Source organism: Argentina anserina, chromosome 1, assembly GCF_933775445.1.
Source record: "Argentina anserina chromosome 1, drPotAnse1.1, whole genome shotgun sequence".
NCBI lineage: Eukaryota > Viridiplantae > Streptophyta > Magnoliopsida > Rosales > Rosaceae > Argentina > Argentina anserina.
The window spans coordinates 16998772-17023280 of NC_065872.1; the positions used below are offsets into that span (position 1 = coordinate 16998772).

At 37.0% G+C, this 24509-nt stretch overlaps 2 protein-coding genes across 2 annotated transcripts; one reads left to right on the forward strand and one right to left on the reverse strand.

Annotated features, from left to right (window-relative positions):
• Positions 1 to 7359: 7359 nt before the first annotated feature.
• LOC126798913 (uncharacterized) lies at positions 7360 to 16258 on the forward strand. The gene is made up of 12 exons (XM_050526003.1): positions 7360 to 7439; positions 8412 to 9828; positions 10287 to 10294; positions 10801 to 10976; positions 11478 to 11538; positions 11630 to 11728; positions 12002 to 12096; positions 12325 to 12438; positions 14169 to 14236; positions 14898 to 15008; positions 15467 to 15698; positions 16007 to 16258. The coding sequence occupies exons 2-12, from the start codon at positions 8510 to 8512 to the stop codon at positions 16115 to 16117; spliced, it is 2394 nt and encodes a 797-aa protein (XP_050381960.1). The 5' UTR covers positions 7360 to 7439; positions 8412 to 8509; the 3' UTR covers positions 16118 to 16258.
• A 4525-nt stretch (positions 16259 to 20783) lies between these two features.
• LOC126798895 (uncharacterized) lies at positions 20784 to 24031 on the reverse strand. Its single transcript, XM_050525979.1, has 6 exons — positions 23749 to 24031; positions 23592 to 23645; positions 22510 to 22583; positions 21835 to 21952; positions 21657 to 21715; positions 20784 to 21035 (listed from the first exon to the last, which is right to left on the reverse strand). The coding sequence occupies exons 1-6, from the start codon at positions 23983 to 23985 to the stop codon at positions 20957 to 20959; spliced, it is 621 nt and encodes a 206-aa protein (XP_050381936.1). The 5' UTR covers positions 23986 to 24031; the 3' UTR covers positions 20784 to 20956.
• Between the last annotated feature and the right edge of the window lie 478 nt (positions 24032 to 24509).

The window sequence follows — 24509 nt, forward strand, 5'->3', positions numbered from 1 at the left end:
GGGGAATTGACCAATGAATGACTGATTTTGGTCCGAGACGGAACCGTACACATCCTCTACACTACCAGTGTCGACTGCTACACCAAGGTGTACGTTGATGTTGCTGGAGCTGCTGGCGGCATTGGTGTGGATAGGATTTGTGTTAGTTTACTAAGTGCAGAACTAAACCCATGTCAAGGGATCAATGCAAGTCCAATGATGATGGATATGCGCATAGTTAATCACATCATGATGAAGCAATATTGTCCCAACAATACATACATATATGAATCTATAGCTCATTGAATCTCTTCATCATCTTTACTTAGACGGAATAGAAAATCAAGAATTAGCTTTCATATGAACACATATGGGTATGAGTTCTTGCAACTGATTGTACTACGTTCTCTCGAACGTTGCAATCTGATTACATAAGCTCTTTGTGGTCTGGAGGCATTTAAAGTCCCTCAGGCACTCTCATATCTATGTCAAGATCCCTCTACAGCTATTCTATGACCACCATCATATGCTGCAAATCAGTTTTCATGGACACTACTACTGATCAAGTAGGGGAAATCAATTATGTTCATAACAAGAGGATATACCTCATCGTAGTCAATACTAGGATAATGAGGCAATCTTTGCGCCATAAGTTCTGCAAATATTCCATGACTTCATCTTTCTCATTACACTTACGAACGATGACTAACATAACAAGTCTAGTTCAGCATGTATTGATCCTTTCCACTTCGCTCAAGTTGTTCATCGTTGATACTTTACAATGGAATAAGAGCATAAGCGACTACATCATCAATCATGGGAGATCAATCCATTAAACACACACGCGTGTTGTATACGATCAATTTGAGAGATTTATATTCTTCTCTAACATTAACAAAAGTAATCTGTAGCATCCCATCAAAACTTAGTTAATACATATGTTTAGAGAATATCTCTTGATGATGGGTAAAATACTTGTGTCTATGCACCTCGCTTCTTTCTGGTTTTTGATTCCAGAGAATAATGGTCTCCCCCTCTGCTAAGTAGGAGCCAAGACCGAAGCTATGACCCTTACTAGTCCATCTTTGCGTTTGTCGCCCTTGTTTTGTGGTGCAATACCACAAGCACCGACAACACCACAACGTACAATGGTGTTATCGTCAGCTTCCTTCCCACTATCAGGGATTGTGCCAACCGTGCTAGGACCATGTCATATGAAATTCTCCCATATTTTGAGAGTTCCAACCTTACCGGCACATCACAACATTTATGTGCGATCTCGTCACTTTCGCAATATCGGTAAAGTCATTTGAGCATTGAATCTTTGACTTTCTGGAGGTCGATAATGCATTGCACATTTGCTCACTTTGAGTAGTACGGAATCTTAATGAGACATAGTGTCACACCACGTCAATTCGTGGCATTAAAACCGGAATGGGAGCATTTCATATCTCCCCCTAACGACCGGAAATATGTCTCATCAAAGTGACCATCTACTAATATCGCAGGATAGAGATCCACGGTTGTAGATTGGAAATAACGGATAAGTATTGGTGATTCATAAATTATAACCAACCAAAATACTTCAGCGTTTTAAGTAGACCCATTGAGATTACTATAATAGAGGCACATAAACAACTTAACCAAATAGGCATAAGTGAAAAGAACATTGGGATCGTATCCAGTCTGTCTGGTACGCACTAAACGCTTGGTGAGTTGTGGGTCTGAAACGAATAAGTGTCGCTGCATGCAACATCATTACATATCTCTATGCAAAAATCGACAGGTTAGTACCCATAACCAAGTCTGAGCTCTGCTAGATCGTGCAGTGAATGAACATGAGAAATAATATGTTCAACGATGATCCTAGTAAACATGCAAAACAAAATCATCAAAGGTCTTGGAGGTGAACTCTCCAACGGTATCCAATCGAATAGATTTGAGAGGATATGAAGGGTGGTGAGCCTTTAGTATGATGATCATAGCTAAAAACTTAGCAAATGCAGCATTCCTTGTGGATAGCAAAGCGACGTGTGACCAACGCGTTGATGCTCTTAACCTTTACTATAAAAATACCGAAAAGTGTCTGCATTCGGTTGCATAGGGTCCACTAATTTCACCTTAAATACTCTGTAAAAATGAAATTTTCTCGATTGGAGCCTTATCAAATAAAGGACTTCTTTGAAATCTAGCAAGATAACAAAATTTGCAAGATGAGCGATGGCCTGAATCACAATCTCTTGTGAAAGAGGGGATGCTGCCACCAATGGCCTGAATGCCATGGAGCCGCCGAGAGGGGCCGACTCGGCCTCATCGTGCATGGCACGGATAGGCACGGCTTCACCGTGTGGAGCACGGGTGAGATGGTCCTCTAATTGCTTCGTAAACATAAAAACTAGATGATCATGTGAATTTCAAAGAACTCAAATCATCATATCTCATTCAAAACCGAGAAGACAACAAAACCGAACCCATGATTCAAAGAATCTTGAGTTACATAAAGCTAAGGAAAGTTATGTCTACAGGCTAACAAAGCTACTGTCTAAGATTGAATAAGCTACTTTCAATGAAATCTGGTAGATTTATTCCTCTCCATTCTTTTAACAAATATCAAGATGAAAATTCATCATTGACATGTATGGCCTTTTAAAACTTAGCAAGGCACGAAGACATAGAACACAATCTCCGCATGAGATCCGTAAAACAACTACATGCGCCGTAGAACAGTGTGGGTGGTTACACAATTAGCAAGACACTCGATTTCATTGCGGGACATTCTCAAAATAAAATTAAGAAAGTCAACTACACGGTGAACTTCTCTATACAATACACCGTAAAATATTGTAAGAGGGGAGATTGAAACAAAGTGCAATCCCATCAAGTGTATCACATGGCAATAGAACTACATTCTTCAACGTAAAAGTTAGAAACACATGGTATTGGAGCAATTGAATACCAAATAATTAGGGTGGTAAAAACCATCCAATTGGTGCGGGTGGTCACCAATATTAATAAAATCGTTTGAGCTATGAAACGAGTTGGAGAAAAACTAGAAAATTAACCGGAAAACTATGTCAAAATAACTCAAAACCGGGTGAAATTTGGACTGGGAAAACATGACAGTAAAAACGACTAAAAATCATCGGAAACTCGCTAGAAACCGGCGGCGCCGATTGCCGGAAAACCGGCCAGCGGCGGCCGAAGTTTAATGTCCGACAGGAGACGTTGGCAAGAACCAGATGGTGGTGCCGGAAACGCCGACAAGTGGCTGGAAGACAGCCAAAACGCCGAAAAATGTTCCGGAAACGCCGGAACAGTAACCGGGAAAAACAACATCAATTTTGACGTTTCGAGGTCCGTTTTCCAAATTCACAATCTAGTACTATTGGGGTCATATGTAACCCAAAAGTGGCTAATTTAAAAACCACGTTAGTTACAAACGTTGACCATTCATGCTAAGTCAAGGCAAATAAAATTCTCATAATATCATCTTGTAAACAAAGAATACGAGAAATTTTATTGAATATGCCAATATTTAATACAACACAACCAAACTTCCTATTTCAATAGACGACTTATGCTAAACTCGAGGAAGAAACATGGCAATGCCAACATCATACTTGAAAAATAGTAAGCAAAAAATATAGTGAAAATAGATTGACTAATCAAAAGTCTGTAGCAACAAAATCTTGCATATCGGATCGGGCAGAGCCTTAGCTTGATGCTAAAAAATTTGCTTACTTGTGAATGGAAGAATGTTACGTTTCCATCTCCAAAATTCCCTCAATAAATAGATACAGGTGTCAAAAATGGCATGTGTTTCTTGGATGTGGAGCATGCATCAAGGTCAACTATGGTAATACAACGTCATAGACGTTTATTGAATCATTTTAAGTGTGTCCCATATAATTTTTTATTTTTGAGATCTTTTGTCAACAAATAGTGTTGCATCAGAGTAATGAATTTCAACTCAAATAAATGAGTACGTAGACCTTGGGATTAACGTTTATAGACATGAGTTTAAGAAAACTCAAACATTCAAATAACAGTCACGATGACGACGCATCCATAAGAAACGAGGGTTGTATAGGTTTCGAATAATCGAAACTATTCAAGTATGTAACTGGAATTAGAAGGGTTGTGATGTATATGGTCACAAAATAATCGATGCATATCAGCGATTCTCATGATCGCACCCAAAACAGCAGTGTACTCAGACAACCACACAAAATCGATTTATTCCCTTTAAATAATAACGTGACTCCCACATGACCGTCACACGAAAAACGTCGTCCAAGAGGGGAATCATATCCCTCTTTGGTCTCATCGGCATTATAAGAAAGGCCGATAAAGAGACATGAAGAAGGCTAATAGCGCCCGATAATATATATATATATATATATATGTTCAAAAGCAGCAACTTTAAGAAAAACATAGTTGTTGGTCTGCCAAATAGACCGCATATAATTAAATTGCTCTGCAAATTGATCGTCATTCAGGAAACTACTTGATGAATTCCTTTTCGATCGTCGTATTGATGTCATCAATTCCACGTGACTAACGTTCGTCTCAGGCATGGATGTCATCACAGTGGTACGACAATTGATCATTTTTCCTATAGAGCATGTGAAATGTAGTTAGAAAACTAAAACGTACAAATAAATGATGAAATAAACAAATATGAAAAGAAAAGGAGAAAAGAAATAGGTTTTAAAGCCCAAGGGTCTATTTGGGCTCGGCATGCCATAGGCCCAAAAGGGGTTGTTGGGTTGGGTCGTGCGGGTCAGATCGGGCAGATCCGGGTCGAGAGATATGGGTTTTGCATAGATGCAACGATTGAGACCTCCATTGATCGCCGGTTGGAGAGGAGGGGGCGGCAGGCTTGGCGGGTACCTGGTCGGAGGCTGCGAGTCCCGAGAATTTTACCGTACTAACTTTGGAGGTTACGACAAAGTTAGTAACTGTTGGTAAAATTCCAAGTATTATATCATTCCTTCTTACGACGATTTCTTAACTTTGTCAACTTTTCAATTCCAATCTATGACAATTAAATTCATGTCGTTATGAGTTCACCAGTACTTTCGGAATATTTTTCTGAGTTTCGAACTATTTTATATGATTTTTCAAAGTTCTGCAATCTTGGAAAAACATTTCATTTTATTTAGAAAATTGGTGAAGAAATCTTGGCCATTTGCTTCATTCACCTTTTTTTCTCAAATTTGATCCTAGCCCTCCATTCTAACTACTTTTCTTTTCATTTTAAAATTCTAACCAAGACTTTTAATTCTAGCCTTTGGATCAATTCCCACCTTCTAATCTCCACCCTCCATTCTTTCATTTAAAAGGGGGGAAATTCCGCATTTGGTCAAAAGACCAAAAACCAACAGAGACCATCGCCTCTTTCTTCCTCGCGTCTCTCCCTTTCAGACCCGACAACCCGACTTCTCCGGCCAGCTCCGGCCACTGCTCGACGCCGCCAGCTCCAGATTGGCTTCTCTCGCTGTCGCTAGCCTCCTGGTGCTGACATGCAGAGGATTGGAGCAACTAACAACCATATGAAAATCCAAGTTCATCGTCTCTTATGTTCATCGATTTCCCAATTTAGTCAATTGGAATTTCTTCCCGTTTCTGGTAAGGAATCACACTTCTTTCATCAAATTATGTGCTTCCTTGATGGCTAGATTCCTATTTAGTTCTCTAGGCATAAAGCCTTGTTGGAGAGCAAAGGAGAAAAAGGAGATTACGGCTTTGATATCCATTTTCCGACAAGAATACGTTCTTTTTGGCCAAGACCATTTAAGGTAGATTTCCCATCCTTCTCCAATTATGTATTCAACAAGTTTTAAATTGGGGGATATATCTTGAGTGTCCTTAGTAATTTTAGAGATATCGGTTTATAGCTAATACGACTTAAAAACCTAAGTCGTAAGTTACACTACCTTATATTGTCGACATATTAATTTTGTTAAGTATTTGTATGAGTGTGACTAAAGTAATTGATACGAGTACTCGATAGTACTCAAAGAAATATGTCAATAAATGGGTAGCATAGTTAACTATAATCCATATTTGACCATCACTTTGGTCAAACCGGGAATAAGGAGTCAAATATCCTATTTTGAAGGCCACGGACGCACGGCGATGGTTTCTTGACAGCATCGACGCATCAGGGACGACGTCGGGATGGGGCAGTGACGACACGGGATTTGCACTGATGGGTCGCCGTTTGTAGTGAAACGACGGAGGATGACATTGGTGGCGTCGGGAGGATAAAAAAATAATCGTCGATTGGGTTGAGAGGTTGAAACAAGAGGGGAAACGCGACGCCGGTATTGGAGCAACAGATGTCGCCGACGGAGTCGACCGATGTAGCCAATGAAGATGATGTGGTGCCCATATCAAATTATTGGGTGCCCTTATTAGTTTCGATCTTTTGGGTTTTTTTTTTCTTGTTCTGACAACTATTTACCAGAAGCTGATGTAATTTTCCGGTGAAACCAAGAAAAAGATGTTGCCGGAGGAAAAGGATTTAGGACCAGGGTTGAATTTTTTTTCCTGGTGGTGGTCTTGTCGCTCAAACATTTTAAAACAAAGTGCATGATAATGTGTTTGAGGAGAAACAAAACGAGAATAATAACAAAGTAATGAAACAGAACATAACCGTTTATTGATTGATAATTGAACCTATATATAAGTTACATAACCACAATTCCGTAGGATTCAGAGTCCTAATCTATTACATAGATGCGAATCTATCTCTAACAGGAAACCTAATAAGACTAAGACACACATAATGATAGAATAGTAGTTCACCCGGAACATAAAAAAATTTAAAATATTTTTTAGTCATGTAATTAATACTTTGAGTTCAAATAAAACTAAAATATAGAGAACTTATGAGACATATTTCTAAATTAACTAGTTAAAATTACATTTAAGCTATTTTAGTTGAACTTATATATATATATATATATTTGTTTTTTTGGTTTTTGTTTTTGAGAAAAGATGTCAACTTAAAAACTTATATATCCTAGAGTTAGCTCAATTGTACAACACACTATTCATTTGAACAAAGAGATTTACATTTGATAATTTGGTTTGTTCCGATTTAATAGGTAAAAATGGAAGTTACCGGAAGAATTTTGCTAGGTGTTATTGGATATGTTTCTGTCCAATCTTGAAATACAGTTTCAGACCAAAAAAAAAAAACAATCTTGAAATACAGTAGTTGAAGTGAGGGGCCCACAACTAACACACAGAAAACGGTTTTGTATCATCACAGCCGTCAGTCATAGTAACTAGTTTGATCGAAAAGACACGAAGTACGCAAAGTCGCAAACCTTGTATACATTTGACAACAACATCATCAAACGCGCGCACAGAAGAAGAAGAAGAATAGAAGAATTAGTGTCCATCCGAAACCAAACAAGCAATGAAGCTTTTGTCTGGTCGGAATTAAGGTAAGAATGGAGAAACAACCCTCCTCACCCACTTTGGTTTCTTCTAGGGTTTTAATTTTTTCTCCATTTTTGTTGTGTGGTCATAAAGCTTGAAGCTTTATTTTTCATTTGTTGTTGGTTTCTGTGAGCTTTTGTGGGTTTGTAGCTAAATCTTATGAGTACCCCTCTATAATCTTATAGCTCTTTCTTAATTGAGATCTTATCTCTGAAACTCCACCATTGCCGAAGCTTGATTCTTTATCTTCATTTTGTGATGATTCTGAGGCTTTAGATTAATTGGGGTTGGGGGTTCAATACGAAGGGCATTTGGGGTCTGCTCAGATGAGTGGCTCATGGTTTTACTTGCTCTCACTTAATTGGATAGAGGGTAAAAGATTGGATTTTTACTTTGTTTTCGATAATGTGTCAATTGGGTGATTTGTAGTTTTGTTACTTCGAAGCTGGATTGGTTTCGCCCCTTTCTTATAATGTTCCCAATTCCCTCTAATCTAGTGTTTTGTTTTACACTTTTATTGAAGAAAAGTTGCATCTACTTTATTGTTGTAGAGGACTTGTCAATGGGTGATTCAGCTGAAAGAAGAGAGAGGGGGTTTGAAATGCGACGCGTAATGCTTCTCGGTCTCTTACTCTCTTAGGAAATCTGATGGATAATATTTCTTGGACTGTTGAGTTTACATGTTTTTGCTGTCCGGGATCTCTTGAATGTCTTTGAAAAGTTTTATGGTGACAGATTTTCTGAACATGACTCAGTGTGCTGCCATATCTTTTATCTGGAGTGTTAATTTTACACTATGTTGCAGTCTGGGTTCACTGAGTCTATGGGAAGTTATTTTCGTGGTAATGTTTCTGAAGTTTAGTTAGTTTCCATCTATTTCTTCTTTTAGTGATGGGTTTAATGTTTGCATTTTGAATACTTTGGGTGCTAATGAGAGTGTTTTAGCCTCAATAAAGTTTCATCACCTGTTAATGCAGGTTTGATCATCTTATATAAGAACAGTAGGAGAAGCTGCTATTTTGTCCACTGTAGTGTTGCATGCTGGTTGGGTACATAAGACCATAAAATCTTAAGCATGAGTGGTGCACCAAAGAGATCTCTTGAAGAGAGTGGCCACTCTTCCTCTTCAAAGTACCCTCACGAAGATTCAGGAGCATACCCCAAGCTGCCGCCATCGGTTTCAAATGAGTACCATCAACCCCATGAGATGGGTCAGGATTCTCGACTAGCGAAGATTCCCCGTACAGAATCCCGCGATGCAGATAGAAGATCTCCCCTACATTCAATATATCGAATGCCATCAGCTTCAAATGATTTGCATGTAGATCACTCTACTGCTTCAGAAAACAAATTGGAGTCCAGAGATTCCAAGGAGACTAGAGATCTTCGGTTTGATAACCGAGACAAAAAGACTGAGATGAAGGAACCATACAGTGAGGCAAGAAGGGATACTCCAAATACGAAGGCTGATAAGGACATAAGACATGACAATAGAGGGGAGGATAATGAGGTAATGTCTGAAAGGGAGAATTATAACGACGCTAAGGTTGACATTAAAGCGGAAGGTTATGGTGTGGTAAGTAGTCACTTAAATTATAAAGAGTACCACAGAGGAAAAAGATATTCTGATGCACCAGTAGCAAGTACAGATACCTGGCATCGTAGTACTTCACAGAGCCATGTTGAGGTTGGAAAGGAAGTCCCCACTACTGAGGAGCGAGATCATGTAGAGGTGCATGAGGCTGTTGGGGAGAACAGATATGATTCTAAAGGTGAGGATAAGTTTAAAGACAAGGATAGAAAAAGGAAAGACCTAAAGCATCGGGATTGGGGGGAAAGGGATAAGGAAAGAAGTGACCGTAGGAGCAATGTGCAAGTATCTAACAGCAGTAGTGATTACAAAGAGTCGGCAAAGGAAGAAAAAGATTCAGACAGGTGGGAGCGAGAGCGGAGGGACACTGCAAAAGATAAGGAAATTTTAAAAGAGAGGGATAGGGATCATACCAAGAGAGATGCATGGAGTGGAGTAGATAAGGTTGGTCTGACTACTGAGAAGGAAGTGGGGGATGGATCTATCAGAATGCTAGAGCATGAGACTCTTCTACCGGAGCAGAAGAAACAAAAAGATTTTGAAAGTTGGATAACTGCTGATAGGGAATCGAGAGAAAGGAGGAAAGAAAGAGATGTTGACGCTGAGGGAGATAGACCTGAAAAGCGTATGAAATCGTATGACAAAGAATCAGATGATGGCTGTGCAGATGGTGAAGCGGTCATCGATAAAGAAAGGGAAGTTTATAGTTATGGAGTTCAGCAGCGTAAAAGGATGCAACGGTCAAGGGCTGCCCCAGGAAATCGGGAGATGCGTTTCAAATCACATTCACAAGACAATGAAGGGTGTGTTTACCAATTCCCTTCTCTGTTTTGGAACTTTTGTTGCTTTGTGGCATTATCTCTAATTCACATTCTGAGAAATATTGTTCTTAGTTTTTTTTTTCCACCTTTATTTCACTTATTTACTTTTTTGGTAGAAGATAAACTGCTTATTTTGCTTAAAAACTTGTAACCCACTTACAGATTGACAAATTTATTGCAGTGATATTTTGCAGATTGACATCAGTGACAATTTTTGTACTTGGCAAAACTGTAGTCTTTGAGATTCTAAGTTTCAAGTAGTAGATAAAAGCTAAGGAGTTTTGCTTCACAAACAGACTATTTGCACGTTGATGGTCAAAATAATTCACTCTGTTTGATGGTCAAATTAATTAATATTCATCTCTGGCATGATAGAAATGGAACTCGTTTCTTTGGTCTATTAGATAATCTAATTATCTTACATGTTTTTATTCATGCAGATCCCAAGGTGCGCTGTTACATCCCATTTTCTTGCAAGACGAATTTATATCTTCGTGATATGTAGATTTCAACAGATATTACTTTTACTTTTGATCCTCACTTTACTCTGATTCATATACATTCACTTTAATTCATTATGTATAATCGGGAAGCTGAAAGTACAGAAATCTTGTTCCTACTCTGCCCTCTTACCTCTTTATATGTGTGTGGCATAATGTGGGAATCAGGCTTCTTATATTATTTTGTTTTTTTTGTTTTTTCTTTGGAAATAGTAAAAAAGCATTAAAGCAAATTTCTAGTAGGAGAGATCAGACTAAATCACATAGTACCAATTAATAAGCATTCCAAGTGGCAAAAGCCAGTTATTTATTTTCCAGCCTCCTGTTGGATAGGGGAAGAGAGTCAGAATCATGTTGTCTATTAGTCCAAGTTTTCCATAATATTTCACAATAGTATTAGTATAAATCATTTGCTTAGTACATATGCTATATGCTAACGCTGCTACTGTTTCAGGTAAATCTGAAATATCTTCTGTTGTTTATAAAGTTGGCGAATGCATGCAAGAATTGATAAAGTTATGGAAGGAACATGAAGCATCTCAGGGTGAAAAGAATGGTGAAACTTCTGTTACTGGTCCAACTCTCGAAATTCGGATACCTTCTGAGCATGTTACAGCAACAAATCGCCAAGTAAGATCTCAGTTTGTGTACAGAATTGATTTGTAATGCAATTAGTCAGTGTGGCTCTGGTATTTATTCTGTTTGTGTCTATGTGATTTTTGTCCTTTAGCAAAGTTCTTTGGTTCATATGACATTGTAAACACTGTCTAGATCCTTTGCTTCATTTGACAAATGTAAACACATGTCTAGATTTTTGAAATATCAGCTACCAATACTTGTTGTACCCCTATATGAGATCACCTGAGAATCATAAACTCTCATGTTATCTTTGGTCATGTAAGCATCTTTGTGTGGGTAATTAACCAACCTTTCTGGAAACAATGATATCTGTCTGTGTTTTTTTTTTTACTTAGGGGTGTAGTCGTGTTGCCTTTGGGCCTTCCTCAGTAGGGTTGTGCGTGTGTTTTTGGTTTTTGGCTTGGGGGGGGGGGGGGGGGGGGGGTTAATTTTATGCAAGCTCATTATTTTCTTTTGTTGTATTTTCTTACTTTTGCAACAATTTGAGTGCAGGTTAGAGGTGGTCAGCTGTGGGGAACAGATATATACACAGACGACTCAGATCTTGTTGCTGGTATGTGGTTTTTATGATAAAGTTATGTTCAATTTTCATATCGTCATTTGATCATATGTGCATCCATGTTAATATCACTGCTGCTTTCCAGTTCTCATGCATACAGGGTATTGCCGTCCCACAGCGTCTCCTCCACCTTCTGCTATCCAGGAGTTGTGTGCTACTGTTCGCATACTACCTCCACAAGACTGTAAGTCTATTTAAATCTTGTCTTTTATGCATCCCAGAGGCATATTGTAAGAATCTATTATTATCTATTTAGATCAAAATATGCCACTTTTACTGACAATAACTTTTAGTTGCATACTATGGAAATAGTATGGGATTATTAGATAATTGGATAGAGATTATTATATTGTATGGCTTTTGGCTTTTGGGGGCAATTGAGATTGGGCTGAGTTGTTTCTGTTTAAATAATAAAATTAAAGAATTTGTGTGAATCTAATTATGACATTTTTATTAGGTTACATTTCTACCTTGAGAAACAATGTTAGATCTCGTGCGTGGGGAGCTGCTATTGGTTGTAGCTATTGTGTTGAGCGTTGTTGCATAGTGAAGGTAATAAGAACTTCAAAGTCAATTAATCATCCTTTTCTGATCTGTGAGAGTGCAATTTTACCTTGTTTGAAAAAATGATGGTGTATCATATGCTTAATATAATTTTGATTACACTATCTACACAATTATGGAGTTGGATTTACTAATGAATTACTATGAACTGGAAATGTAGTGTTGTAATGACACTGTTCTTACAGTGATGTTTGTTTTAAATTGTTTTGTTTTCAGAAAGCAGGAGGAAGTATTGATCTTGAACCCTGTCTTACACATACGTCTACAGTGGAACCTACTCTCGCTCCAGTTGTTGTTGAGCGTACAATGACTACAAGGGCTGCAGCTTCGGTATTGTTTGACTTCCTCTGTTTGCCTTTGCTTTTGTTATATACTTTGGAGACACTTTCATCCTTTTGGCTCTTATCTTCTAGTCCATTGTTCACTACTGCATCTACATTTATGTTAGTCCTTTAGACGTATAATGAAAGAAAATGATCTGATAATACACTTTTAGTCAGAACTTCTTCCTTCTGAATTTATATCCCATTTCACTTGCCATTATTTACATCATCAATGACATTTGCATATTTGAAACATATAACATTTAATGGTCCACATATTTTCTTCTTCAAAACATATACCTTTATGGTTTTTTGGTGTTGGTATAATTTCTTTTCTCATGAGGGGTTAAAATAGATTTTGAAAAAAAAAAAAACTACTTATTGAGTTACTTGTAAGTTCTGAGGATGAAGAAACTATAGCATTTTCTGCTATGGAGATCTTATTCTGCCTCCCTTTTGCTTCTCTGTTATTTGTTTGATTATTAAAAGGTGAAGCGTTTTAAGTGGTAAGTGGAAAGTTGATCTATAGAACAACTAATATATAGTTATACCAGAGGTTGACCAAATGTAAAGTTTCACCAAGTGTGCTGTGTTAGATTTCCATGATTGAGACATGCTAGAAATAAAGGCATAGTACCAAGGAAGTGAAAATGACGCTCATGAGACTGCTAAGAGAGCACTGTTGTGGCTGTAAAATGGGTTCTTGTCTAATCAATTAGAGGGGTTAGCAGGAATGGTCAGGCTCATGAGGTCTATTTTTCGAACACCCCTCAGGGTACCTACTTGGTGATTTGGTAGTGTTTCCTGCCTGCTCAAAGTTTTAGGGTTTGGCAGACCCCAATTTTGATTCAAGTTCACATAGTGCGTTTGGGGGATGGGGACTGCGAGAGAGTAAGATCAGCCCTTTGCCTTCGGATTCTTAGGCTTCTAAAGATTATAGCTTCTCTTGTACTGTGATGGACTGGAGTTAGGAGGTTTTATCTTCTATTTTGGTATTTTTTGCGGGTTTTCCACTTTGGGCTGGTTTTCTTGTTAGGTATTGCTGTTTCACTCTTGTATGGACATGCTGGCCATTGTTTGTATTTGTCCTTTGGTCAATAAAATTTATTTCTTTTCCAAAGAGAAAAAAATAATAAAAACGACAACCTTGCTTCTTAGCTTTTATTGTCAGTATACAACAGTGTTCCCCTTCCTCCTAAGTTTCCTACCTTCTCTGGAGAAAACCTTAGTACCATTGAAGAGAGATGCTGACAACTCTGATCTCCATATATCAGGATTCCATCTAGACTGCATTTTAAAATCTTTTGAGGAGTTGTAATAGCATAAGCTTAGGAAACCTCACTTTGTACCGATTTGGATGATATAAAGGATATACAATAGCAGGGAGAGCTTCTAATGAGGACCAAGTGAGGACTTTTAAATGAGCAGGTGGATGCATGCACATTGGAGTTTTGGAAGTATCAATCAACGTTGGAGACACTCATCCAACCATTCATTTGGAAGTCCTCACTTAGTCCTCATTTTAAGGTCCCCATTGGAAGCTCTTCGTAACAGCTAGAAGAACAAACTTTTCCCAAAGGTCAAACATTCAAGAATTTTGATTTTGTGCTTATGTTCCAGAAATTGCACAATGGTATAGTTTCATAGGTACCCCTTATGCATGTAACACTCCTTATACATTTGTGGGCCTTCAATGTATCATACTTTTTAACTTGCAATATGATTTTCATTTTTCAGAATGCATTGCGACAACAAAGATTTGTACGAGAAGTTACTATACAGTACAACCTCTGCAATGAGCCATGGTAAACTAGAATTCTTAAGTTTCAATTTAGTTGATGTTTTGAGATGTGAACACTTTTCAGATTTTTTTTGTAGAGCTTTTTTTTTTTTTTAATCATTTCGGACCAGAATTGTTTCAGAATAACTCATCTGCTTGTACATTTGAATTTGATTTATCATTTATGTACTAGCTTGTGATCAATGAAGTTTCTTTTTTCTAATGCATATTTTACTTTTAAAAATGTGTATTTAAGTGTTTGCAGTGGTCTAGTGATACATTCTATCATTGTCATTGCTGTTTTTATGCATTTATGAGCATATTCAAGATCCTGTGTATGTGTTTAGATTTGTGTGATTATTGATATGATACGCCTTAATTAGTTGGCATCTATATGTTTAGATTGGAGTGATTATCAATAGAATGCTGAGATTGCCCGTGTAACATTGTCATTGGAAACTTTCCACATTTGAGTACCTTATAGGAACAATGTATGATGTGTTGTGTATTCTTTTTGTTTTTTGCTAGCCTGTGTAACAGTGTCATTGGTAACTTTTCAACATTCGAGTACCTTATAGGCTGAATGTTTCTGCTGTGTTGTGTATCCTTCTTTTTTCTTTGCTACATGTTCCATTCCGTTGATATTATATGCACTTGCTTATGATCGTGCTTGCAAATGTTCTCAGGATCAAGTACAGCATAAGCATTGTTGCTGACAAGGGTTTGAAGAAGACCCTTTATACTTCTGCGCGTTTAAAGAAGGGAGAAGTTCTCTATTTAGAAACTCATTCATGCAGGTATAAATGCTAAATTGGTCATGATCTCTTTCATCATACATTTGACATATGTAAGGGTATCACGTTTTGTTTTTTGTTAAATTTGTATGCTACATAGGCACATAGCGTAGAAGATCATGTTCTTTTTATAGAGAGAATTTCAAGTTTCCCATCCATTTATTTCTTAACTAGAGAGCGTCTCAACAAGCTATTCAACTTCCTCTCATACTGTACTATCAAGAGTGACCTTTACTGCTTCATAAAGTTGCACCATACTAACCATTCTATTCTATTTATTTTTTACTTCTAGACTTTCCATTTTAATCCCAATGCACCAAACCTTTTGATCTCTGTAATAAGGATTGTGAAGAGTGAGACTTTTGTCAATAATATGGAGTGAATAGGGCCTTACAGAAGATTTTGTAGAAGGGTGTTGCACGTAGTAGTCATCTTCTCATCTGTTGAGTTGTTATCTGAAGGTATGAGCTTTGTTTTAATGGGGAGAAGATCATCAAAGCCGGTCAATTATCTCAGATGCATGAAGGTGAGAATGAGAAGAATCAAAATCACACTTCACAGTCCACAAACGGTGAACGAAGTGATTCTGAAAATACTGTAGTAGATGTATTTCGATGGTCTCGATGTAAAACACCGCTTCCCCAGAAGGTCATGAGGTCACTTGGGCTCCCTCTTCCCCTTGAACATGTCGAGGTACTTCCTACTTGTGCAGTTTGCTCTTCTAAAATTCTTTTTATCCATTTTGAAATTTGATGGAACAACGGTTTGCTCTCTTAAGAGAAATTGTTTTAGGATGTCAAATCTAGATAAGTCCTTTTCAGACATGTTGCAGGTATAAATCTATAGTCGATTCCAAAAGGTTTAGATTTGTGGACCATAGCCATCTCCTATCATTGTATGATACAGACATAATGTATATAATGACCATTGGCCATCCATCAAGTCTATTTCGGGATACAGTTCAAATACAAACTCATTATAGTAATTCTTGACTTTGTTAGGTTATGGAGGAAAATCTTGATTGGGAGGATGTCCAATGGTCACAGACTGGTGTTTGGATCGCTGGAAAAGAGTATTCACTAGCACGGGTGCATTTTCTGTCTGTAAATTAGTCTCGTGTTTTCTGTTTTTATTTTCTTTTTTCCGGACTTGTTTGTAGCACTATCTTGTTTCCTGTTTTTGCTAGCTTGATTGAATGTATGGGTTTAGTATTATATATTATATTGAACCAATGAAACTTAAGTTATACATCATTTGCTTATTGCCGAAGGTTATCTGATTTAAAGTTGCCTTCATTGTGCTTTGCTCGTGAAACATAGATGAATGAAACAAGAGAAAATAATATGCATTTCATGAGACATGCAATAATTTGTGGTCTCTGGAATTCGTATGAAGAACTTTGAAGCAATACTTGTTAATAGGTATAACTAGTAGACCGGAATTTTGAGACTCGTCCCTGGGCGTGCAAATGCAAACCTTTGTAAGGGTGCAAGTGAGGTACATACTCTATCGCCTTGCTCGATCAGTGCTGTAGAAGAGTCCTGCCATGTTGCATCAGATTGTTGCCAACTAAGAACGCAAACTTTGTCAAGAGGCGTTGGCAACAGAACCAATGTGAACCAGTTCACTGTTTGTCACTACAAAAAGTAACCAACAAAGTGATGAATTGGCTTTCCATCCTTGGAAAACATGGTCAATGAGCATAGTAATCTTTAGGAATTAGGAGGTCACATGTTGCTTTCCTCCGACTTACAATGTGGGCACTTCTTGCACTTCTCCAGACAATGAACATTGGATTTTGTCCCTTCGCTGCCTAGTGCGCTCATCAGTGTGGCACATATATCTTTAGTCCTTTTCCCACGGTCATGTTACATGTTGTCATCACACGATCTGCTTTCATTTATTCAACAGGGCATCACATTTTATTCATTTCTTGTATAAGTTGTGTGAACCTTTTAATAAAAAATTGTTACTAAGGGGGTGTATTGTATATGGAATTAGTGGGAGTTTTAATATATACTTTTAATTATCAATACAAGTCTAGGTGTATTCAATTAGTATTTTTAAAAGTCATTATGGAATCCATGAAAGTCTGCAAGTATTTAATCCGGACTTTAAAAAATGAATAGAATTTTGTAGGTATTCAAAATATCATTCATACTTATGGAATTATAAACTCATGGAATCCCATAGACTTTGTAGCATTAATTATACACACCACAATCCAAAAATTATCTAGCTTCTAGACCAAAGATTTTCATGGACTTTATCATTGTATTTAAAGACGTTTATTCTGCACCATTTTTCTTTATTTTCTTTTTGTCTTTTCTTTACCGATTTTTTTTTCCTACAACCTAACATGTTTATGCCCATGTTTATTCCTATGATCCCATGATTGTTTTTCTTCTTCTTTATGTTATATTCTTACCTTGTATCTTTACACTTATTAAAACCTCATTCTCATATGTGAAAACATGTTCAATGCTAACAATAAAAACAATGACGATAAAAGAAGTACGTAAGAAGAAAAGAGAATAATAATCATATCAATGTGTCATGAACACTGATTTCTTTAGCTTGAAACTTTATGAACAATTTATTTACTTCCATTTTTAGTACCTATTTGTTAATAGATTAATTTTGAAGGGTTTCTTTTAAATTTTCTTAAATAATTGAGATTCTCTAATGACTTTGTATTTTTGTAATACACACAACCAATAAATTTGTTTAGAAAAAAATTCTAGGATGCATTAATCTCCATCCAATAACACCCATGAGGCATCAGAAAACCCATATGGCCAATCTAGATACTTAAGACGCACCGGGCACCCGAAAATGAAGAAAATTATCATGGAACTGTGGACTTGTAGTTTAGAGACATGGTATGCATATTATTCAGTCACCATGCGTTATTTTCATAACTAACAAAAAAAATTAGTGTCAATTTTTTTATGAGTACTGAGAAATTTATGAGAGTCGATCAATATCAATTATCTAGATTTCACGAATTATTAAAAGTTTGTGGTTGAAATCAATGATTTTGATAATTCTATGAAAATTTGTGTATTTTTTAAAGAGTCCGTGGAATTTTTAGAAAGTTTATCAATTAAAATATGTACATACAAATCTATATACAATATACCCCGTAAATGTGAAGTTATGTGACCGAAGCATCAATAGATGTGACTGATGTGAGCATATAATATGAAACCCCAAAACAATGGGAATCCCAAGTTGCACTAAGCTATGCTACTATGCTTTATATTATTTTATGGCAAAATTGCCAAAATACACCTTAAACTTGATTCAAATTATCAATTTATACCTCAAACGTATAAATGCGAAAATTTGCCTTCTCAACTTGGCAAAAAGGTCAATTTGCACATTTTTCATCTAATTAGTTATCACATGTCATTCACATGATGTACATTTTTTTCATTTAATATTTTATTTCACTTTTTAATAATAAAAATGTAAAAAAAATTTAAGTTTTGTACAATTATATTTGCTAACTCATTCATTTCACGATACTTTTTCTTACTTGATAATTTGTTTTTCCAAAATAACAATACATAATTATGACCATAAGTGAAGAACTAAAACTAGCAAATTATGTCTATAGTTTCTAGCAATCGTCAAGTCTACTTCCAAAGTTTTGCCGTTTTAGAGGTTTGAGTTTTTTCTTGTGTCATCACTTAATTAGCTGATGATGAATGTTTTAATGTACTAGTGAGGAAAAAATATTAAGAAAGAAAGAATATCATGAAGTAAATGAGTGAACAAATATAATTGTACAAATATTAAATTCCTTGTGTTTTTTGTTATTAGAATAAAACAAATATTAAATAACAAAAATGCCCATCATGTGCATGACATGTGACCACAAATTGGATGAAAAATGTTAAATTTAACGGTGAGAGTGTAAATCAGTAATTTTTGCCAAATTGAAGAGGTATTTTAGGGTGTATTTTAGTAATTTTGCCTTATATTAATACAATCGGGTTGACAAACGTCATGGTCTCATGTAGTAGTTAATATGTGTATGTGAAATCAATTGAAACTAAATCATTGTAAACTGGCTTGTCTCACATGAGTTTTGACAAATTTCATCTGTACGTAAATATATAGCACCATGGAATATACAAGTTACAAGTTTATAAAGTCTCCATGTATTCTAACCATATATAGCCATCATCTAAAGCTACGAAATGTACACGTTTCGTAATTGGATATCTCTGTTTCCCGTCTGTCTCTTTAATTACGATAAATTGAATGGGATTATCGCAGTTCTTTCTTCTGCAGTAAATTGATGTGACATGAGCGTGAAAGGGCTTGTGATACGTTGTTCAATCCTTGTAAAGGCTCTTCTCCTCAACCTGGACATCGATCTTATTCTTCATCATTTCACTCCCTGGCTAGCTAGGTCAGGAAACAAGACCTGCAGTTGGTGATTATTGCCCAAGCTTGAAGCTGAGGGAAGGAGATTTTGTGATGCCAAGGAAGAACTTCCTGCTTTTCAAAAAGATTTGCCAGAACCCTCTTGCTCTTAAGGCTAGGATTAATGAGTGGACTGATGGGCGTAGAGTTAGAGCACATATTACTCAATTTGATCAAGACAATCAGCACTGAAGATAATGCTGCTTCCCAGTTCATTACGACCGACTGCAAGTTACAGACCATCTCTGTGTCCAATCTGGAGGCCTGCCCTAAAGCTCTCCCAGTTTAGCAGTAGTGAACTTGTGGATTTGATTGATCATTTTGTATGTATGTCGCTAGTTTGTGATAAGTTTCTTGGCAAATTTGTGTAGTAGTAGTAGTAGTAGTAACATAGGTAAGTCCAATATTCTCATACTTGTGTGAATTCGCAAGTTTCGACCTTTAGTCCGCCCTAGCTAATAAAGTTGACCTGAGCTCTTGTTACCCAGATTACAAGTTGAGGCAAAGCTCTCTCGATTAGTTTAATACTTGACACTTCGACAGCAATAGCTTTAGAATCATATTTGTTTCTAACTCCGACTAGTTTCGTGGTCGACAGTTTAGGAAATTAGTGAGCACTTGGATACCGGGGTATGCTCCAAGTCATGACCAGAAATGTGGCATCTTCCTTAATCAGGTTTTCTGAATGGCCCATAAGATGATGTTAAAGTTTAATTGAACGAAAAAGAACTCACAATATTGATCGAAGTGCTTTGTTGCTACGAATATAATCACAATTATCAGGCAGCAGCTATCACCTCAGGTGCAGCAAGTAAAGCCTCATGGGCGCTGGTGCCGGCGGCAAAGGCAGCTTTAGGTGAGGAGGCTTATTATGCTTCGATTTTAGAAGTACCTTGCACAACGACTAAGGAAGGCTACTTTTCATGATGCTTCTTCCATTCCAGAATGTTTAGTTAAAGAGACCAGAGCTCCAAAAACCAATAAACCCACCAAATAACCTATTTATCATGTTCAATACTAGCACTAGAGGATATATAATTATGGTTTATCCATGTAGCTCAGAATTCTGCAAAGCCCATTTTTCTCTCCCATAATCAAGCTGTTGCAGTTCTATTCTTGGTTGTGCATTGTTAAACGTGGAGAAGAAATATCCGAACTATTCAACAATTGCAAGAATGAGCTCTTAGTAAATGGCTAGAAACTTGAAACAGAGGGATCCTGGAAATTCATTCCGAGTTTTGATGGAGCTGGTGATGTGAGCGGTAGTTTCTCTTCTATGATATTGATCTATCTCTGGAAGTCATTCGTGGAAGAATATAGCCATAATTGATAATTCTCTTATTATGGATATGTGAAACACTACCTTGTTACAAATTAGTAATCTCAATCATACAATTTACATTTCAAGTCCGTGTATTCTAACTCATTTTATGTACCACAAAACTCAAATGTGTACAAGAAATCAATTTCCTCCAGAAGATGAACCACAAGCCTCCTTGTTGCGGAGTATCAACCTAAAATTCAGTGTCAAAACAACTCATCATGATCTTCGACACCATAGACCTTGCAAAAGGGATGTAGCTCAAGCTGTACCTGGCACTCAAAGAACAAGGAGGATATAAATGAATGGCAGCAAACAAAATTAAAAGACACTAGTCGAATACATAAAGAATATCTAATGTAATATTGGCATATTACTTTCATTTAAGATTTTTATTAATCCACTAAAAGATTAAATTTCTTGAAACTTAAAAATTGTATGTGGGACTGCTGAACCAAAAGAACTAAACCACAGTCGCTCGCCTTTTCTATGACAATCAGGGGTTCTTTTTCTTTTCTTTTGAGGGTGGAGACACTTATAGCATGCTAGCTGTGTAACAGGTGATTTAGGGATAAACTCCTGTATCATTTCTATGCTTTTAGGACTTGTTCAATTCATTCAAAATATATGTTGAAACTTGAAACAAAGAAACTTATCATCTTGTTGCTATTGACACACTTTTCACGATCTCAAAAATCCAACAAATGATAGGTTGTTACAGTATCTTGCCCTGAAAAAATATCCTAGATCTGCATCTTGTTTATTTATAAGAACATATGTAGGATATTCTGGAAATTAGCAAACCTACAACCGAAGAAACTAGCGAAAATATAAATGCAACGAAAAAAGTAGATGAAACTTGAGAGAACTGTAATTGTACTCATATCGCATACCAGATCAATGCACCAAATTCCAAAATTATTGCCAGAAGTGTCAGAATTTTATTATGAGCCTGTCCAATGAAAACAAGATAATCAGTTAACATCTGAAATAATTCCAGGGGAAGATAATAACACCATATATACTAAATAATTAAACTGTAAGGAGGGGCGAAGACACAATGAAACTTACATAGAGAGCACAAAATAATGCAATTATTATGCTCGCAAGGTATATGGCTGTTGCATAAATGCGAACAGGATCTAGCATCATTGAGACTTGCCGTTTAGGTCCAATGAGGAATGCTGTGCTGCCATACAAAAGGGTCCTCACTTAACATCTTAAATAAAAAAAAGGTTCCTGGAAAAATTGGTCCTACACGAAAACGGACTAAAACATCCTTGGAAAAACAAAAATGAACGATAAAAGAATGATTAAACATCAAGAGAATAATTTGTTCTCTTATCTTTATATAAGCAGATGAGGTGTTCCAATTTTTAATCCTTATTTTTATTTTTGGGTAGAATGACAAGTTGTTCGATATTGATTGATATCATTTGTTAACATTCACAAAACTTGCAACACGGGACATGTATATTTTAGAACCTTATGGAGCTTATCTTTCACTCTAAATCATAATGATTAGCATGACAAGTGACGATCTGAAGAATATAGCAAACCTCATTTTTGATGGAAGAATGCCTATGGCATTGTGTTCAAATTGCAAAAGCAACTCTGATACCCAAGCAGAGATAAAATATGAAATTAAACACAAAACAATTGCTTACAAAAGTCCGGCCAAACAAAAATGTGAAACTGCTGTGTTTGGCCAACAACATAGAAATTGAGAAGCAGATGTACACAAACCTTCCAAGTGAAAGCAGATTTCCAAGTGTGAACATAATTGCAAACTTGATTGGATGGAAGAAAACAAGCATAGACTGTCACAAGAAAAGAAAAAGAAAAGGTAATTTAACTGAGCTGACATTGAAATTTGTTAAGACCCAGAAACTAACATAAATAGCACATAATGGAATAATACTTTATTCTACTTTACTTTGCTCGAATACCGTCCTTACTAAACATAGACTGATACTGACTACAATGCCAGTACATATAAAAATCGAAACTTATGTCTCCTGGTGATGTTGTGATTGTTTCGTAGTCGGCCAAGGAATCAAGGATATCAAAATCAAAATTACATCAAAGGATCCACTCTAGTTAACAACCAGGTGCATTGCAACTATTGAAAAAATGTTGGCCATTACAAAGAGTTAATCCCCCAAGTTGCAGAGAATCAACTCCAACAACTCTGGGTGGAAAGGTGGCAACAATAGTCAGAGAACCTGATTTCTACAGTGTGGAGAGCGAGGACCAGACTAAGGGTAATGTGCTTATACAGATAGATCCTGGTGCTCTTTCTAAGCCTGTCCCTCATACTTGCATACAGAATAGCAGCCAGACAGTCCAACATAAGACCCAATGAAAATTTGAGCTTCGGGTCAACAATGAAGAGAATAGTTGCCAATTTAGAGATCGTAACTACTGATGCCTACTTTAAGTTAACCTCGTATAGAATAAATTTCAAGCCTACAACACTAGTTTCGGGTTTCACTAACAGAATTCCATGTAAACAACAATATAATGATAAAACTACGAATGTAACAGACACAAAGAGAGCTGTTGCCTAATTAGGGATCCTAGCTACGGAGCTACCGATGCCTGATTAATTCAAGCTCGTCTTATATTAGAATTTCGGTATGCACTAATAGATTTCCGAGTTAATGCCTAGAATTTAGCAATGTCGAGTCGTATAGCATAAATTTGGAGCATCAAACACAAAGATTTCGATATAAACTAACGAAATTCCAAGAAACTAATAGCAATTTCAATGATAGAACTAAGCAAGCATATACAGAAAGAACAGAAATAAATGAAAAAAAAATTACCAGGAGAGTACAAGTCAATCCAGCAGCCAAGCAAATCGCAAAGCCATAAAACCTCTGTAGAATCACAAACACACACACAAGAACGAAATCAAATCTCAAATTGAGAAACGAAAACAAAGAAATGCAGGTAGATCTGAGCAGCGATGGGAGTGTGTACCTGTTTGGTGGACAAGGTGCAGTTGCGATTGAAGTCGTCGGTTAAAGAGTCCTGGTACTGCTGCAGACCGGAGGGCGACGATGCTGCTGCAGCGGCGGCGGCGGATTCTTCGTCGTCGTCGTCGTCGACGTCCATGCCGACGAGCATCTTCATCTTGTCGAAGGCTTGTTTGGTATTGACCTTTTCAAAGGCCTGGTTCATCTTGACCTTCTCAAAGGCCTGGCTTATCTTGTCCATTCTTGGATCTCTCTCTGGAGAATTGTTGCTTAATCTTCTCTACTTAGGGCTCCAACAACTCACTCTTCCTGTTGTGAAACAGACCAGTAGTCGAGTTCCTTTTTTTTTCGTTGTCAGCCAATCATACATCGACACGTGTATTTTTCTAATTAATATTTTTAAGGTTGTAAAAAAGACTCTTAACATAGGAAAGTCGAAACGTTAGTATTACGGCGTTATGAACTCCCTCATCTCTCCTCCTCCTCCTCCTCTCTCTCTCTCTCTCTCTCTCTCTCTCTCTCTCTCTCTCTCTCTCTCTCTCTCTCTCTCTCTCTCTCTCTCCAACGATTGAATATGTATCCCAGAAATATGGAACAAGAAGCAACTATTTACGGATTCAGGTGGGGAGATTCAGAAGACTAGAATCCGAACAGCTTAATTGAGTTTTATCTAGAATGCTCAGAGGGTATGACCCGTGTCAAATAGGGTGTCATCGTCTTTAAAACTCGGTACAAACCCTCGAGTTAAATCAAATTATGATGATT